Here is a 17,654-nt window from a genome sequence, read left to right as displayed (position 1 = left end):
GAATGCCTTGCTGAAGTCTAAGTATATTATATCTACAGTATTTTACTGGTTGTCTAATGTCGTCACTATGTTGAAGAATAAAATAAGATTAGCTTGGCATGATCTGTTTTTAACAAACCCATGCTGACTGCTAGTTACTACTTTACTCATTTCTAAATTTTGGCAGATTTGTTTTTTTAATTAACTTTTCCAGTATCTTCCCAGGTATTGATGTTAGACTGACTGGTCTGTAGTTTCCTCCTGGTTCTGTTTTCCCCCTTTTTTTGATAGAAACATAGAAAACTGACCGCAGAAAAAGACCTCATGATCCATCTAGTCTGCCCTTATACTACTTTTTGTATTTTATCTTAGGATGGATATATGTTTATCCCAGGCATGTTTAAATTCAGTTACTGTGGATTTGCCAACCATGTCTGCTGGAGGTTTGTTCCAAGGATCTACTACTCTTTCAGTAAAATAATATTTTCTCATGTTGCTTTTGATCTTTCCCCCAATTAACTTCAGATTGTGTCCCCTTGTTCTTGTGTTCACTTCCCTATATGATGATGGGAATCACATCAGTTCTTTTCCAGTCCTGTGGTAATTCCCCGGTGCTCTAGGGATTTTGAAAGATGTGGTACATGGGTTCTGAGATGATATCTGCCAGTTCCTTTAGAACTGTGAGATGTAGTCTGTCAGGTCCTGATCATTTGTATGTATAAAAACCAGACAGGTGTTTGCTTACTTTGTGTTGTTGTTGCTTATTTTAACTTTTATATAGTTGCAATGCTGGTGTTGCAACTTTTTTACCAGGTTTTGCAGGTAAAAGCTCTACTTTTGCCAAGCAGTTGACAAAAGGAATGGGAAAGGCCAAATAAGAGAATCAATTGCAAAGCTCTGTTGAATGTTCCTTCTGATGCGGAGTACTATGTTGGCAGAAATCAGGAAAAGAGTCCTTTAATGTTGCTCTTCTTCTCTTTGTTGGATAGGTGACATGTGTGGTCAATAATTTCCAAAGCCCAATATCCTCAGCCAAGAAAGTTTCTCCACCTGAAAATCTACCCAGTGTTCCAGTCTTGGGATTGCCCTGTGTTGACAGTTCTCTTAACAAATTAAGTGTGGCTCAGGTAAGAGATATTCCTGATGCACCCCTGCATATTTCCTCCTCTTCATCAGTTTCCTCTTTAATCTAAAACACCTACCCACCCATACACATGCACAGCTTCCACCTAGTTGAGAGTGAAATAAGCAAAATACCTTTTAGTGGGCTTCTTCTACCTCTTCAGTGCATTTACATGGCAATTTATGGGACAAAAAGAGGGCACGCTGCTCTAGCTGCCATTTAAATTTCCTGCTGTTCTCCTCAAAATCCTATTTTCAAACACATGGGGAATTTAAAGTGCAGATTTAATCTAGCTATTAGGGCAGTCATGAACAGGAGGCTTAACTAAGATGCCAGCATCTGAAGTTGGGGCTAATCCTCTCTCAACCCACCTTCTTCTCTTCAGACATCAGAATCTTGTTTCCTCCTTTACAAAGATATAACATGCAAAGCATTAGCATCAATGGATTTTCGTTCTCTCTGGGTCAGGGCTGAATTTGATAATTTTACAGAACAGTGGGGATGAGGCTGAACAGAGATAGATTATCAGTTTGAAAAGACTCATTTTAATATAAGTGAGGAATATTTCTAAATCCTGAGCGTCACTCACAAGCTGTGCTGGGTAACAAAGTAAAGGTGTCAATTTGAACGGGTGTGCAAAGCAAAATAAGATCTGAAGAGCAAATAGGGAGATACTGGTTAATGCTCATATGTGACTAGAAGAATGACTAAGACACACTAAATTATCACCCATTGTATGGGATGAAGGACAGAGCTGCTTAATGCTATTCGTCCAGCCACCAGGGAGAGGATTATTTAAAACCCAGCTCTTTGGGAGCTTCTCCATCCCTAGGTAACAGATTTCTAGTAAATCCCACACATACTGCGGCTCAAGTAGTATTTAGTACCATAGTATTGTTATACTAAGTAATTAAATGGGGAATCAGAATGAAGAGGAATTTTAGTAGCTTCTGCCATCTTTCATAGAGAACTTAAGCTTAAGTGAAGATACAATAGTACGAAGAAATCAATTGTGGGGTGGAGCCAGCTGCTGAGCTGAACTGTATGAAGCAGCACTCCATATAACATAACTGCTTTTAGCTGTTCGATAAGCTCCATTAGAGTTGTAGATCCCTTGGAGGGAAATCGGAAGAAAGGGGCATTCTGGAAAACAATTTTTGGACAGCAGTTCAGATTGGTGAGAAAGGGAAAATCCCAGTGAGATTGGATGGGAAAGAAGACAGCCAGTAATGACAGTTGCATAGAGCTGACAGCTGGATGAGAGTGGCATTAATCTAGCAGGGCAACGGAGTGACTAGTCCCAGAGAAATTGGACTGCAACAAAAACAGAGTGAGTCTTGTTTTGCAAGATCAATGTCTTGGACCAGGTGGGGGATTAGAAAAAAAGAAGGGGCCATCGAGAAAAGGAGGGAGGAACATTTCCCCCCTCTTTGCATTCGAAGTGGTGAGTGAAAGTGAAGGCGAAACAGAGGAGATTAAACAACAGAAAGCATGACTATCTTTAGCAATAAACGTGACATTGGGGTTAAACTCCAGACAAAAACATTAAAAAGTAGCCTGTTATAATATTTTTGACAACTAAACAATCCAAAAATTAATTAAAAAGAGCTGACTAATTATGGAAGATGACATTTTGAATTGATATACCATTTCTACTAAGAAATAGAAGAGGCAAGAGATACATCTACTGGTTAAAAGAAGATTGACAGCTGCATAAAGTTTTTTTTTTTTAAATAAAATTTTTATTGATTTTATAAATGGTTACATAAAACAAACATATAACGGTGCACGGTGCATGTGCCCATCACCTAACAACAGCAACACCCCCCCATCACCCCCACCACCCATACAAAAGGATTTAAAAAAAATTAATTTGTTTATCTATTATTCCTTGGCTCTATCTTGCATCGAGTGTTACTAAAAGTGATTGCAGTTTATTTTTCATATTTACATCACAGATTCTACTCAACATATAATCTTTTACCTTATTCCATCGCACCATCAGCTTCTCCAATTTGTTCTCATCAAAATTGTTTAATCTTATTTCCATGATTTCGAAATGTATGTGGTCCACCATGTACCAGTACCAATTTTGTAATGTCCATTTTGTAGAGTCTTTCCAACCTAATACCATCACCGCTTGGGCACTTTCCAATGCTGCAGCTTTAATTTCCTTGAATTCTCCTAATTCCCTATATTTAATTAAAATTGCTATTTCTTTTGTAATTATCCAGTTAATGTTTAACATTTTATTAATTTCATTCTGCACTACATTTCAAAATTTCTGAATTTCTGTACACTCCCAGAGCATATGCATAAAAAAATATGGAACGCTTCACGAATTTGCGTGTCATCCTTGCGCAGGGGCCATGCTAATCTTCTCTGTATCGTTCCAATTTTAGTATATGTGCTGCCGAAGCGAGCACGACAGCTGCATAAAGTGACATTGGTCTACAAAGCCTAAATGCAATAGTGATAATTAATTTTTGGACTGATCAAAAGACTATTTGAACATTAGATTAACAACTCTTGAAGCCTTTTTGGCGATGTTGTTGCAGTGGACTTTGGCACTTAGGTCATTTGATATGAGTATTCCAAGGTCTTTTACAGAGTAAGGGTTGTCTGTAAGATCTTGTTTTTTCAGCTTGTATTAGGTATTCTTTCTTTTTGCCAATGTGTAGGACAGAACTTTTTTTGGTTGAGATTTGGAGTTGCCAGATGTTTGACTAGAGTCAAGATCTTTTTGGAGAGTAGTTGTGTTATCGGTGGTGTTGAAAAGTTTTACATTGTCAGCAAAGAGAATGCAGTTGCTTGTAATGAGATGGCAAAGGTCATTTATATAGAGTTTGAAGACTGTTGGTTCAAGAACCCTGCCAACCCCCTGTCAAGCAGGAATCCTACACCACCCCAGGCAGTCCAATCTCTTTTTGAATATGTCCAATCTCTTCTTGAATATGTCAAGTTTTGGGGCATTCACAACCTCCACTGGCAGGCCATTCCATTGGTTGATCGCCCTCACCACTAGAAAGTTCTTCCTTATGTCCAGGTTGAATCTCTCCCTGGTCAGTTTTTGTCCGTTGCTCCTGGTCTGGGCTACTGGTGCCCTGGAAAACAATGTGACTTCCTGTGGCAACCCTTCAAGTACCTGTATACTGCTATCATGTCCCCACTGGTCCTCCTTTTCACTAAACTATCGATGCCCAGTTCCTGCAACCTTTCTTTGTATGTCTTGGCTTCCAATCCCTTTATCATTTTGTTTGCTCTCTTCTGTACCCTTTCCAGAGTTTCTATGTCCTTTTTGTAGTGAAGTAGCCAGAATTGAATACAGTACTCCAATTGTGGTCTGACTAGGGCATTATATAGTGGTATTAGTACTTCTCCAGTCTTGGAGTGTATCCCTCTGTTGATGCAGCTTAAGATTGTGTTAGCTTTTTTAGCCACCACTGCACATTGCTGGCTCATGTTAAGTTGGTTATCCACCAAGACTCCAAGGTCTCTTTCATAGTCACTACTGCTAAGTGTGGTTTCTCCCATTTTGAATGTGTGTCTTGGGTTTTTCTTGCCTAGGTGTAGGACTTTGCTTTTCTCAACGTTGAACTTCATTTTGTTAGTTAGGACCCACAGTGTTAGTCTATCGAGATCATTCTGTATTTTGAGCCTATTCTCTGGGGTGTTGGCTACCTCCACCAGCTTGGTGCCATCTGCAAATTTGATTAGCTCCCTCTCTATTCCCTCATCTAGGTCATTAATGAAAACATTGTAGAGCACTAGGCCCAGGACTGAATCCCGTGGTACCCCACCGCCTACCTCTTCCCATGTGGACTTGGAGCCATTGGGGATAACTTGTTGGGTTAGCCAAATCCATCTAGATGGATTTTTTCTAATTTGTGGAGTAGGAGATTGTGATCTACTTTATCAAAAGATTTACTGAATTCCAGGTATATTAGGTTTACTGTGTTACATTGGCCTACTGATTTGGTTACGGTGTTGAAAAATGATATGAGATTGTTTTGCCATGATTTGTTCCTGACAAACCCATGTTGGCTGTTAGTTATTATCTTGTTTGCTTCTAGGTATTGGCAAATCTGTTTTTCCCCCCCAGTTATAAAAGTCAGACTGATTAGTCTGTAGTTGCATGGGTCTGGTTTTTTCCCCTCCCTTTTTTATAGATGGGGGCTACGTCAGCTCATTTCCAATCTTCTGGTAGTTTTCCTGTGTACCAGGATTTTTGGTAGCTAAGGAGTAGAAGTTTCGTGATGGTGTCAGCCAGATAAGAAAAACAGGGCATCGAGAAAGAACTAATGGTAATAGATAAAATCTTGTTAGGATCAAAGGTTAAGACGATAAAGAAAATTTATAAATATTTATTAGAATACAAAATGGTAGAAGAACAAATTTAAAAGATCAATAGTAATTTGGGTGCAAAATTTCAGGTATAACATTAATTTGAAGAAATGGCAAGAATTATGGGATCGGAATAGAAAATTGACTTTGGCTACAGCCTATAAAGAAAACCTATATAAAATGTTCTACGGGTGGCACATTCCACCAACAAAACTAGCAAAAATGAATAAAAAACTCTCATTACAATGTTGGAAATGTACATGAGGTGGCTGTGTAATAAAGCAATGAAATTTTGGAACCAGGTTAAGATATGGGCAGAAGAGATGTTAGGTAAGGACATAGAAATGAAACCAGAACTGTTTCTACTAGGAATTATTCTTGAAAAATATAGAAAAGGATAGATATGCTTAATTCTATGCATAACAACCGCAGCAAGACTGATATATGAGCAATTTTGTAAAAATGAGAAAGCTCCATCGGAAGAAGAAATAATAGAGAAAATATTGACATGTGCAGAAATGGGTAGACTATCATTGGAATTGGAGGACAAGGTAGAAACGGAATACTATGCAATATGGGATAAATTTTATCAGTGGATAGAAAGAAAAATATGGTTAAAAAGTAGAGTGTAAGAATTGGAAAAAGGAAATTACAAGAAGATTTGAATTAAACAATGATGAGGGATACATATGTAAGATTAAAAAAGCAATGTGTATCTAGTAATATTGTTTTGTAAATTTTATACAAAGAAATGACCAAACAGGATGGTCACTTAATGTTTGTTTGTGTAAATAAAAGAAACTTTTATTTAAAAAGGTAAGAAGAAATCAATGAAGCAAAACTTGCTCAAGGATAGTGTTGCTAGTAAGCACTAGGTTTTAAGGGAGCATTGCCATCTAGGCCCACTTGTTTGAGTTGAGTGGCCATACAAATTGAATTAAATAAACAAAGGTAAACTCTTCCAGATTAGGCATCAGAAGGGAAAATGAGGGAGTATTAGGGAAACTCAAAGGGGGCAAAGCTAGAAAGTGTTGCCTTTGTCATGGTCAGATTGCGGCTTGATTTCCTGGCTCCAATCCTTCCCTGCAGGGAGGCGGAACCGACTAGGTGGTTCCGCCACAGATGCCTGATGGACCCAGAGGGCTTTCAGAGGGCGCTTGGGATTATTCCAAATGCACTCGTCCTCAGGCAGTCTCTTGCTGAGGCCTGCAACAAGGCTGCAGCGGAGGCTATTGACCAGATTGCACCGTTGCGACCTCTCTGTGGCGCTAGACCCCGTAGAGCTCCATGGTTCAACAAGAGGTCGACTTCTAGGTTGCTCCCTTGTGGGGTACCTCAGGGGTCGGTCCTCTCTCCCCCCTGCTATTTAATATCTACATGAAACTGCTGGGTGAGATCATCCAAGGGCATGGGGTGAGGTATCATCAGTACGCTGATGATACCCAGCTGTACATCTCCACCCCATGTCCAGTCAGCGAAGCAGTGGAAGTGATGTGCCTGGAGGCTGTTGGGGTCTTGATGGGTGTCAACAGACTCAAACTCAACCCTGATAAGATGGAGTGGCTGTGGGTTTTGCCTCCCAAGGAAAATTCCATCTGTCCGTCCATCACCTTGGGGGGTGAATTATTGACCCCCTCAGAGAGGGTTTGCAACTTGGACATCCTCCTCGATCCACAGCTAACATTAGAAAATCATCTTTCAGCTGTGGTGAGGGGGGCGTTTGCCCAGGTTTGCTTGATGCACCAATTGCGGCCCTATTTGGACCGAGAGTCACTGCTCACAGTCACTCATGCCCTCATCACCTCGAGGTTCGACTACTGTAACGTTCTCTACAGAGGGCTACCTTTGAAGAGTTTTCAGAAACTTCAGATCGTGCAGAATGCAGCTGCGAGAGCAATCATGGGCTTCCCTAGGTATGCCCGTGTCACACCAACACTCCGCAGTCTGCTTTGGTTGCCGATCAGTTTCTGGTCATAATTCAAAGTGTTGGCCATGACTCTTCATGGCATCAGGCCACAATATCTCCGAGTCCGCCTTCTGCCGCACAAATCCCAGCGACTAGTTAGGTCCCACAGAGTCGGCCTTCTCCGGGTCCCGTCAACTAAACAATGTTGTCTGGCGGGACCCAGGGGAAGAGCCTTCTCTGTAGTGGCCCCGACCCTCTGGAACCAGCTCCCCTCGGAGATTAGAATTGCCCTCATCCTCCTTGCCTTTCGTAAACCTCTTAAAACCCACCTCTGCCGCCAGGCATGGGGGAACTTAGACATCTCCCCCAGGCCTATACAGTTTATGCATGGTATGTTTGTGTGTATGTTTTCTTTTTAATAAGGGGCTTTTAGTGACTTTTTAATTATTAAATTTGTTATATATTATCTTATTGTTGTTGTGAGCCGCCCGGAGTCTATGGAGAGAGGCGGCATACAAATCTAATAAATAAAATAAATAAATAAATAAAGTCAGGTGGCTCATGTTTGGATGCCCTTCATAATGAAAACCAGGTGCTGCTATCACATCACTGTACAGATCTCTGGGGAAAGACTGAGCAGCGATGGTTCCTCTGCAATGGGACCCTTGTTTTGTCACAGGGACATATCTAAAATTTGTTGAATTCACAGATAAATGCCAACAGTCACAGAGGAGGCTAGTCCTGTGTTTTAAGCTTTAAAGTGGACAATCACCTTAAGAATTGTACGTTTTTAAACAACAGCTCTGTAAATGAAGAAAAATATGATTGCACATGTTTTGGTATTTTCTTGTACAAGGCTCCCACTTAATCTTTCAGAGAAACTTTGGATTTCTACCATACTATCCAGAAAAGCTCTAGTAATCCCTGTGCTCTAGAGAATTCTAACATTTAGACTTTTAGCATTTAGACTTACCGGTATATACCGCTTCATAGTGCTTTTCAGCTGTTTTTAGAGATTAGGCATATTGCCCCCAACAATCTAGGTCCTCATTTTACCGACCTTGGAAGGATGGAAGGCTGAGTCAACTTCGAGCCTACTGAGATTCAATCAGCCAAACTGTTGGCAGCCAGTGATCAGCAGAAGTAGCTTGCAGTACTGCCCTCTAACCACTGCACCACCGAGGCTATAATTTTGATCATCTGCCCTTATGGGCCATCTTAGGCTTTTTGCTCTTTCTCCATTTAACTGCTCCTAAGTTCTACCCTTTTTGTGTGTGTGCGTGCGTGCGCCTTGGAGTCAGCCTTTTGATTCCTAACAATTGCCTTGGCAAGTAATTGCAATTTTCATGGCAAGGTTTTTCAGAAGTGGTTTGCCATTGCCTCCTTTCTAGAACTGAGAAAGAGTCATTGGCCCAAGATCACCCAGCTGGCTTTCTGCCTCAGGTTGGACTAGAACTCTCAGTTCCCTGGTTTGTACCCTGATGCCTTAACCACTACATCAGACTGTCTCTTCTTTCTACTGATGACTAGCAAGTCCCCTTGCTTCTGTCTTTTGAAAACATTCTAGCCTATTTTTTTAAAAGTTTGTTGTATAAATAATAAAATCATAGATCTAATAGGCTTTAGAAATACTCTGCTCAGTGTATGATTCAATAGGACATCTCTGACCATGACCTCGGTTAGAAGACCTTTGTAATCATACTCCTCCCAATCTCAAGGCAACATAACTTTTTAAACTGTGGTGTTAGGGCTGAAATTGATGCATACAGGGAATTGTTATCAGGCAATTAAGGGAATAAGTGCAGGAAGAAAGTAGCCTTTGGGCCCAGGTATTTTGTATCATCTATTCTGCTGAAAACAGTTAGCAGACTGAAAGAACATGAAAAGAGTCTCTCCCACAACATGGAGAGTCAATTTCTGACAGAAGGAAGAGAAAGAGAAGGCCGGGATGACCAAGATCTTATTAGCACAAAATACTGTGGAGTGATGCTCAGACTAGCCCTTCACACTAGGTTGTTCTTTAATTACCTCCAAAATCATTTCCTCTACATGTTGCTTTCCCCGTCACAGACGTTTAAGCCTCTGATCAGGCAGCAAATTTCCATTAGCACTTTTAGGTTCAATCAGTCATAACTTTATGAAAATCGTCTAGAACTTTTAGATTCAATGTAGACTGATGTTCCTATAATGAATTCATTCCCCCCTCCCTCTCTCCACCCTCTCTCTCTAATGATGAACTGATATACATGGAGGCCTTATGAAGCTTTTTAATGCAGAAGTTCTTGCTCTTATATCTCTGAGAGTATCGTTCTCCCCAATTCCAAATATTCCAATGCTCTAACATTTCTCCCTAAAGAAAACAAATTCTCAACTTATTTCTTTTCCCCTTTCTACTTGGGTGTGAATAGTAAATATTTAATTATGTTAATTTCTGTCTCATTCTCTCCCATTTAACCATGTCTTCCCCCTCCACTGCCCCACCCTGATGCTGCCCCCTTGGATGGAATGGGGCTGCAGCAGGTGAGGGACACCCCGGAAGAGTTTTCTACACTACTCTCAAGAGGTCTGGAAAGGCAGCTAGCACGATCTCTACACTTGGCAGCACCTGGCAGTGCAGCAATGACCCATCCCTATGAGTAAGTGCCTGTTCCCAGAATTGTCTATCTTGACCCCTTGCAAGGTATCCTCAGTTACTCTCAGGGGAGACTAAGTTGGCACAGAGGGTTGGCACAAGCAATAACTATCATGGGGAGAAAAAGGAGAGGAGAGTGATACTTCAGATTGGCATATGGTTGGACATCAGAAGCAGGCAAAAAGTCATGGTATGGAAGAATTGGATCAGATATCCTGATGTCTGGATAAGCAGAAACTTTGGCAGCTGCAGATACCAACCCCATTTAGACATAGGAAGGGAAATGGAATATTCAAAGTCAAACAAATATCTCACATGGAAAAAACATGACTTTTTTGAATTTACACTAGTGGCACTACAGATAAATACCATCACCCAGTATTAATGTATTGGTGTGCTCTGACACATTTTTTTCACCACAGTGCAACTGGATGATGTTATATATTTTTGGTGTCCTTCAGATATTTAGAGTAACTACTACTGCTGTTTGCTCGAGCCTTTTGAGAAAAAGAGGACATTCTTTGAAGGGCTGTATGCTTTAGATATGGAAGGTCCTACTTAGGACTAAACAATCTTTTTAGTGAAATAGCAGAGAGCTACTGATGGGACATGCCTATGCTGTGTACACAATTATTAGGCAGGTGAGTATTTTGATCATATCATAATTTTTGTTCAATTTCCATCTCCAAACGGTATAAACTTGAATGCTTATCAGATATAAACATATCAGGTTATGTGTTTTTGTGTAATGAGTGAGGGTGTGGCCTAAGGAGATCAACAGCCTATATCAAGGTGGGCATAATTATTAGGCAGGAAAAAAGGACAAAAAAAAGATTTCACTGACTCTGAAAAGTCCCTTTCAGAGGGATACAACATTCTTGGAATTGCTAAGATATTGAGGCATGATTACAGAACCATTAATCATTTTGTTGCAAATACACTGTACTTTCCTTTTTTTGAGGTGCATAGTTTTGACTTAATATATCCCAAAAGTTTTTAGATTGTTTCCAGTTTATGCCTACTACTACAGTATTTCATTTAATTATGGCATTAAGAGAATTAATTCCAGAAATGCCAGCCCATCAGAGACTTGCTTGTCTGAATAATAATGTATTGTCCTCTGATCTTCTTCTGTGGTTATTTAATTCATTTTAGAGTTTATCATTTTGTTTTAATGTTTTTCCTCTGGTATGAACTGTCAGAGAGCTTTGCCAATTGTGCAGAACAGAAATGAAGTTTGTAGCTATAAATAAAATGTTAAAATGTTGATGAAGAAGGCACTCTTCCCTGAGAAAACGCTGGGTGTGATGAACTACATATAGCAAGAACTCTGGCAACATTTCATACATTCTGTGATTCTGTGCAGTCTACTTGGCACCACTTTCCTCTCATTCCCCAGATTAAAGATGTCCTCTTGCTCTGGCCACACCATCCTTTCCCCTTAACCCTTTAAGGCAAGAGGGGACACCATAAGGCAGGACTGCCTGCCATTCTTCCGCATTTGGTTTAAGCACTGGAAAGCTACACAAGAAAAAGCAGGGTGGGAGATCAACATCCCTTCCTCTCGACCCACCCATCTGCCCATCCATTCCACTATCAGAAGATCCCTCTCCACTCAGCCACCAACCTGAAACATTTTATGGCACACCAATGACAGATTGGACCTTTCTAAACAGGCACACTTTTCAGAGGAATCCACTGGTTTCAATGTATTTGTGTGAGTAGTTCTGTGCAAAATATCCTAGCTATTGCTACTAGGTATGGAGATTCTGAGATGATAATGACTTGTGCCTGCTGGGAAAATTTGCACTGACAGCTTAATTTCCACATTTAGGTTGCAGTCCTGTGCACATTTTCAGGGGCATAAGTCCCACTGAACAAAATGGAACTTGCTTCTGAATAAACACACATAGGATTGCGATGTAAGTCTTTGCTTTCTGTGTTGCTGTGCTGTTCTGCTCACTGGTTTTGTTTACGCCAGAGTACACTTTTCCATTCTTCAAGTCTCTTTTATGTGAGATATATGGTTAAATGGTATAAGAGGAGGCAAGGAAATCCTTTCTTGAACCACGTAATTCAAATCATCAGTAAAAAGCCTTGGCCGTGTAATGAAAAGTTAAATACCTTGGCTTACAGTCATGACTACTCTGCTCTTTTAAAACACACACATGGAACTATAAACATAAAAAGAGAATATTTTAAAGTCGGTTGAAATTTGATTTAGCCTAAGAAGTTAAAGATAGAAAATGATGACAGTTGGCTTTCCTCTGTTTGCTGGGACTCAGCTGGAGGCTTTGCTGAAGAATTCTAAAGCTTGAGTTCAGATACTCTGCAAATTTAATTTTGATCTGCAGAGTTTGTTCCTGTATTTTAAGTCCATTCTGACTTACTCACTCCCTTCTCCCCTCCCTTCCTCTATTCCAGAATCACGGAGCTGTGTTCACAGAGGCCACCTGATTCTCAACTTTGTCTCTGCCCCTCTACCCCAGATGTCCTCATTCCCTCCCGGTCAGTCACAAGCGAAGTCTGACCTAAGAAAGCATTCCTGATATGGAGCTAGATCTTGGGGGTGGGCCTCTAACCTCATACTCTCCATTTCCCAACCTATTTCTTGGACTTTCCCCAGAATCAGGTTTGTTAGTTGTCATAACATAGTTCTGGTTCTATGATGTGAGTGTGCAGCATAGATTGGGAAGGGATAATAAGGATAAAAATAAAACCACATCACTTTTTCAGTTGGTCTGATGCCATTCACCAGTTCTGTTACTAATGGAACATCTTCTCTAAGAATGAGCTCTTGGGATTTTGATCACAGCTTGCTTTGCCAAGGTTCTTGTGGGAATTTGGAATTTTTGGAACCTTCCATTTACTGCTGATTCTTTAAGAAAAACGTTAGGTGCCATTTCCAAAAAGATAGCTCTATCTTAGGAAATAAGCCTGAAGAAGGCACATTTGATCAAGAGAGGTGGCTTTGGTAGCCGGAATTTTAATAAGAGGGGTTTAAAATTAAATTTGCAAATTGAGGACTTGAATAGTCAGAAAAAGTATTAATTAATTTTTATGGTAGTTAATACTATATTCGAAGGCCACAAATCGAGCAAATAAAACATTACTCAAAATCTTAGGTAGTTTTGACCCCTTCTTGATTGAGCTATAATCAATAAACCTTGTTATACAAGTAAATAAGAATCTGGTCTCAAGATATGGCCTTTGATGAAGAAAAACTTTCAGCTAACATTGGAAGGATCTTGATCCAAGGCTTTGAGAAGATCCATGTCATTAGAAAGAGTAGATTATGGTCCAGATCCATGCTCAGCTTTGTATGATGACTTCATAGCAAAAGGTGACTGAAGAAAAGTAAACCACACTTTCTTCTGAGCTTAGTAAATAGAAACAAGCAATAACACTCCAGATCAAATAGATTCTCCCTTGAGTCAATTATTGTTGCTTTCCAGGGTGTTATCCTAGAGCAGTGATGGTGAACCCTTTTTTCCCTCAGGTGCCAAAAATGTGTGTGCTCTCATGCATGTGCGAGTGCCCACGCTCATAATTCAGTGCCTGGGGAACAGCAAAAATAGCCCCTCCTGCCTCCCCCCGGTGGCCCTCTGGAGGCCTGAAACAGCCCATTTCCCAATCTCTGGTGGGCCCAGTAGGCTCATTTTTTTGCCCTCCCCCATCCCCCCAGAGACTCTCTGGAAGCCAAAAATGCCCTCCCGGAGCCTCTGGGTGAGCCAAAAATCAGCTGGCCAGCATGCACATGCACATTGGAGCTGAGCTATGATAACAGCTCATGTGCCAGCAGATATGGCTCCGCGTGTCACCTATGGCAACCGTGTCATAGGTTCGTCATCACTGTCCTAGAATATTTCTGGAGCTCAATGTGAAAACATTTTAAACATAGAATTTCATAATCTGAGGCTTGATCATTTGTTCACACTCTAGTTGAATCTGGAGCCATTTGCATGCTGGGGGAGTGGGGAAGCTTTCAACAGAGCTGAGTTCCTATTCCATTGTTGTCTTAGGGATATGTTTTCATTGCAAGAGAAATAGATGTCTATCTTATTCCACTGTAGTTACTTCCAATGAGTAGAGATTTTCAAAACCACCGTACATTTCCAAAGAATCCCATATAGGAAGCCATAACTTATTGCTAAACTTCTTCTAGTTTAAATTCACAATGTGGATTCCTCACAATTGCAGCTTCACTTTCTTGACTCACCCACCATGCTCAATAACAGTTGTTGCAGCTGCTTGGCAGATGATCATTATCCCACACTGTTCTGCCCAAGGGGATGATAATACCTCCAATGTCATCCAAAGAACAACTAGAGATCCTTTATATTTCCATTACTCCATCAGTGAAATCCAACTTTATTGAGCATTATTTCCATTTTAAAGATGGGAACTGTAGTCCAACACATCTGAAGGGTTCCAGATTAGGAAAGACTTGTTCTCACTTTCCCTGCTACTCTTCCTGGTGCTGATAATTGTTATTGTCTCTGCTACACAGTTGCTGGTCAGCTGCATAGCACCTTCTGGGTGTAGCACAGGGATGGGTGGGCAGTTGCTTGGAAAAATTGGCAGAGAGTGCACTGCCCCCACTGTGCTCAGTGAAGAATTTTCCACATTTTTCCAAAATCTATTTTAATAAAGTTCTGTTTTAACAATCTGTCTTGCTTTGCAGTCTCCTTCATTTGAGGAAGAATTCTAGTAAATGTTAATGTTAAGAAGAAATGTTAATGTGAAATCAGATAAAAGCATCTAATCCCAAATGAGACCATTTTATTTTCAGGCTAAGTGGTATAATAAATGAGATTTACTAAGCATGTTATTTTTTTACACAAAACTATGAAAGTAGTTGTTTTGTCTGGGTCACTCCGGAAGCTATGACCAACCCAAAAAGATAAGCCAGACACACTGGTTGAATCCAAACACAGTTTTATAATGGTAAAGAGAAAAGAAGCCAACAGAAAATGTCCTTACAGATCAGGAAAACACTGGAACTCCAAATAGATACACGAAGGCAATTGTTCATACAGAAACAGACGAGGCTGTTGAGCTAACAGACACACACCTCCCACCAATCTTCAAGGCTGCTGGTCCACGAGCCAGGAACAAAAACGCTGAGAGAAAATGCAGATAACACCAACTCCCCTTTGATAACACTCCACGCTACCTGAATGGTTCTCATGCCTTATAAATCCTTCCCTGCTAATGAGGACCACACCCAACCCCCTGGTGTTTCTCATTCAACACTGATAATATCTACGCAGTTGATTTCTCCTTTGAGCTATGCATCTCTGCCGCATACTAATGATAGCTTGTGCGTCATCATCCAGGGACTCCAGGGAATCACAGCTACTTGCTTGAGATAGCCCTTCCCCAGGGCTCCCAGGCCTTGCATCACCTTCACTTTCGTGACTGCTGTCTGCACTGTCTGACTGCAAAGAACTCTCCTCTCCACTCTCAGCCTCCCCCGGGCATGGAGCCAGCAGAGACGCAGCTGGTCTTTGATCTGGCTCAGGCTGAACCACAACAGTAGTTTAGAATTAGAATTATCTAGGACTATGGAATTACTAATTCCACTCTATAAAGCCATAGTTAGACTACACCTTGAGTACTGCATTCAGTTTTGGTCACCACACTACAGAAAAGACCTTGAAAGCCTAGAGAAGGTGCAGAAGAGCGTAACCAGGATATTAAGGGGACTGGAAACTAAAACCTACGAAGAGAGGTTGCAGCAACTGGGCATTGCTAGACTAGCAAAGAGGACCAGGGGAGACATGATAGCAATGTTCCAATACCTGAGAGGCTGCCACAGAGAGGAGGGGATCAGGCTATTTTCCAAAGCACGAGAGGACCAGACAAGGAACAACAGATGGAAGCTGACCGAAGAGAGATTTAACCTGGAAATGAGGAACTTTCTGATGGTGAGAGTGATCAACCAGTGGAACAGCTTGCCCGCAGAGGTTGTGAGCGCCTGGGACTTTCAAGGGGAGATTGGACTGCCATTTGTCCGAAATGGTGTAGGGTCTCCTGCTTGGGCAGGGGATTGGACTAGATGACCTACGAGATACCTTCCAACTCTAATAAATAAATAGTTCCAAATCCTTGTATAGGTATGAGTTTCCTAGATAGTTACAGGCAAGTTTCTTTTTCTCTGATTCTGTTCTCATGGTGACCTAAAAACACTATTGCTATCTTCAGGGCAGGCAACAGGTTTGAGAGATACTGTATCTAATTGAAGTGTCCATAAGAACATCAGCAGTGTCCTGAATTCGAACCCCTGGCTCACCTAGTCCAATAGTCTGTTCTCATAATGGCCAACCACTTTACAGGAAGCCTACTAATCTCCCAGTAGATGGCTTTCACAGGAAGTCACTGCCACCAATCTTCATGACTTCCATGCATTGATCCAATCCTATTTTGAAGCCAGCAAAAGCAGTAGCCATCATCACCTCTTGTAGTCCCCCTGCAACAAAATGTCTACTTTGTTCCCATATCTGCACAACAGTACTATTACAGACCCTTCTGTATGTAGGTAGTTCTCTATCTATGATGGCAATTGGAACTGGAATTGCTATAGCTCAGCAACATGATTATAAAGTATGACATTATTGACTGCATCATTTACCAACAGCAATTTTGGCATTCCTGTTTGCCATAGTTAGGTGAATCATTGTGGGTCCTTAAGTAAGAATATCATGCGGTCGCTATTTGCAACCTCCTGCCAGTTTACTCATTGATTTTGCTTACCTGCTAAGACTTTTTCTAGCTACAGCGATGTCCAATCTCTTAGCAAGGACCACTATGGGATCTTGCCTGCGATAAACATATATCCATCCTAAGATAAAATACAGAAAATAGTATAAGGGCAGACTAGATGGACCATGAGGTCTTTTTCTGCCGTCAGACTTCTATGTTTCTATGTTTGTTCAGAATTGGAAACTAAGCAGGGTTGGCCTGAAGAGGCATTTGTATGAGAGACTCACAGAAAACGTTAGTACACAGTTTGGATTAGGGAAGCAAATGACTTCTGGAAGAAGGAGGCAATAGCAGGCCATTTCCATGCTGCTATCAGGGAAACAGCCTTAAGATGTCCATATTTAATTATTTAATAAATTTATATGAGCACCCAATGCATACATAATATGGGCTGCATAGAATAGCAGCTGAGAATAATCAGAAACACCATGCAATCAATATAACTAGACAACAAGCCCATCCCTACTACTCAAGGTTCCAGGCTTGACAGCAAAGCCCAGTTTTAAATGCCTTAGGAAAGGCTAGCAAGGTCAGGGCAAGTCTCATCTTGGGTGAGGAGGGAATGAAATTCCAAAGGGCAGGTGCCATAGCAGCAATATGCAGGTAATGCCAAGAGTCTGCTGAACTATGGCTAGTATAGGCATGTCACTGGTCTAGGTATGCGCAGACCTGAGAAATGGCAATAATAATTGATTGTGAATATTTCTCATGTGCATTTGAGTAAGGCAGTTTCCTGGGCCAGCATAGATCAACGTGTCCCTCCTCCTCTATCCATGCATACAATTATGAAAAGTTTTATAACAGTCAAATTCCTTACTTATTATAAGGTTATATGCTGTTTAATCAACTTAATGAGATTAAGTGGATTATAAAAGCTATTTAACTTTCAGACTTGCACATTTCTG

At 40.9% G+C, this 17,654-nt stretch overlaps 1 protein-coding gene and 1 non-coding gene across 24 annotated transcripts in view; one reads left to right on the top strand and one right to left on the bottom strand.

The window, feature by feature from the left end:
- The window catches only part of PLPPR2 (phospholipid phosphatase related 2), a 57,030-nt gene extending 42,377 nt beyond the window's left edge, over window positions 1–14,653 (top strand). For 11 of the 23 annotated variants that reach the window (XM_070741694.1, XM_070741693.1, XM_070741707.1 and 8 more), the window contains 3 exons: window positions 969–1,106; window positions 9,870–9,988; window positions 12,409–14,653. In XM_070741694.1, coding sequence (XP_070597795.1) covers window positions 969–1,106; window positions 9,870–9,988; window positions 12,409–12,514 — 363 coding nt within the window. In that variant the 3' untranslated portion in view covers window positions 12,515–14,653. Of the gene's footprint in view, window positions 1–968; window positions 1,107–9,869; window positions 9,989–10,445; window positions 10,626–11,818; window positions 11,907–12,408 lie in introns of all 23 variants that reach the window. The other 12 variants (XM_070741700.1, XM_070741704.1, XM_070741701.1 and 9 more) reach the window with 4 other exon arrangements.
- Window positions 3,422–3,528, bottom strand: LOC139163317 (U6 spliceosomal RNA). Its single transcript, XR_011558468.1, has one exon. It is a non-coding gene; the product is annotated as a U6 spliceosomal RNA (small nuclear RNA).
- Window positions 14,654–17,654: the final 3,001 nt, after the last annotated feature.

Source organism: Erythrolamprus reginae, chromosome 2, assembly GCF_031021105.1.
Source record: "Erythrolamprus reginae isolate rEryReg1 chromosome 2, rEryReg1.hap1, whole genome shotgun sequence".
Classification (NCBI taxonomy): domain Eukaryota; kingdom Metazoa; phylum Chordata; class Lepidosauria; order Squamata; family Dipsadidae; genus Erythrolamprus; species Erythrolamprus reginae.
Note: the sequence above shows the minus strand (reverse complement) of the source record. Positions and strands in the feature narration are given on the sequence as shown.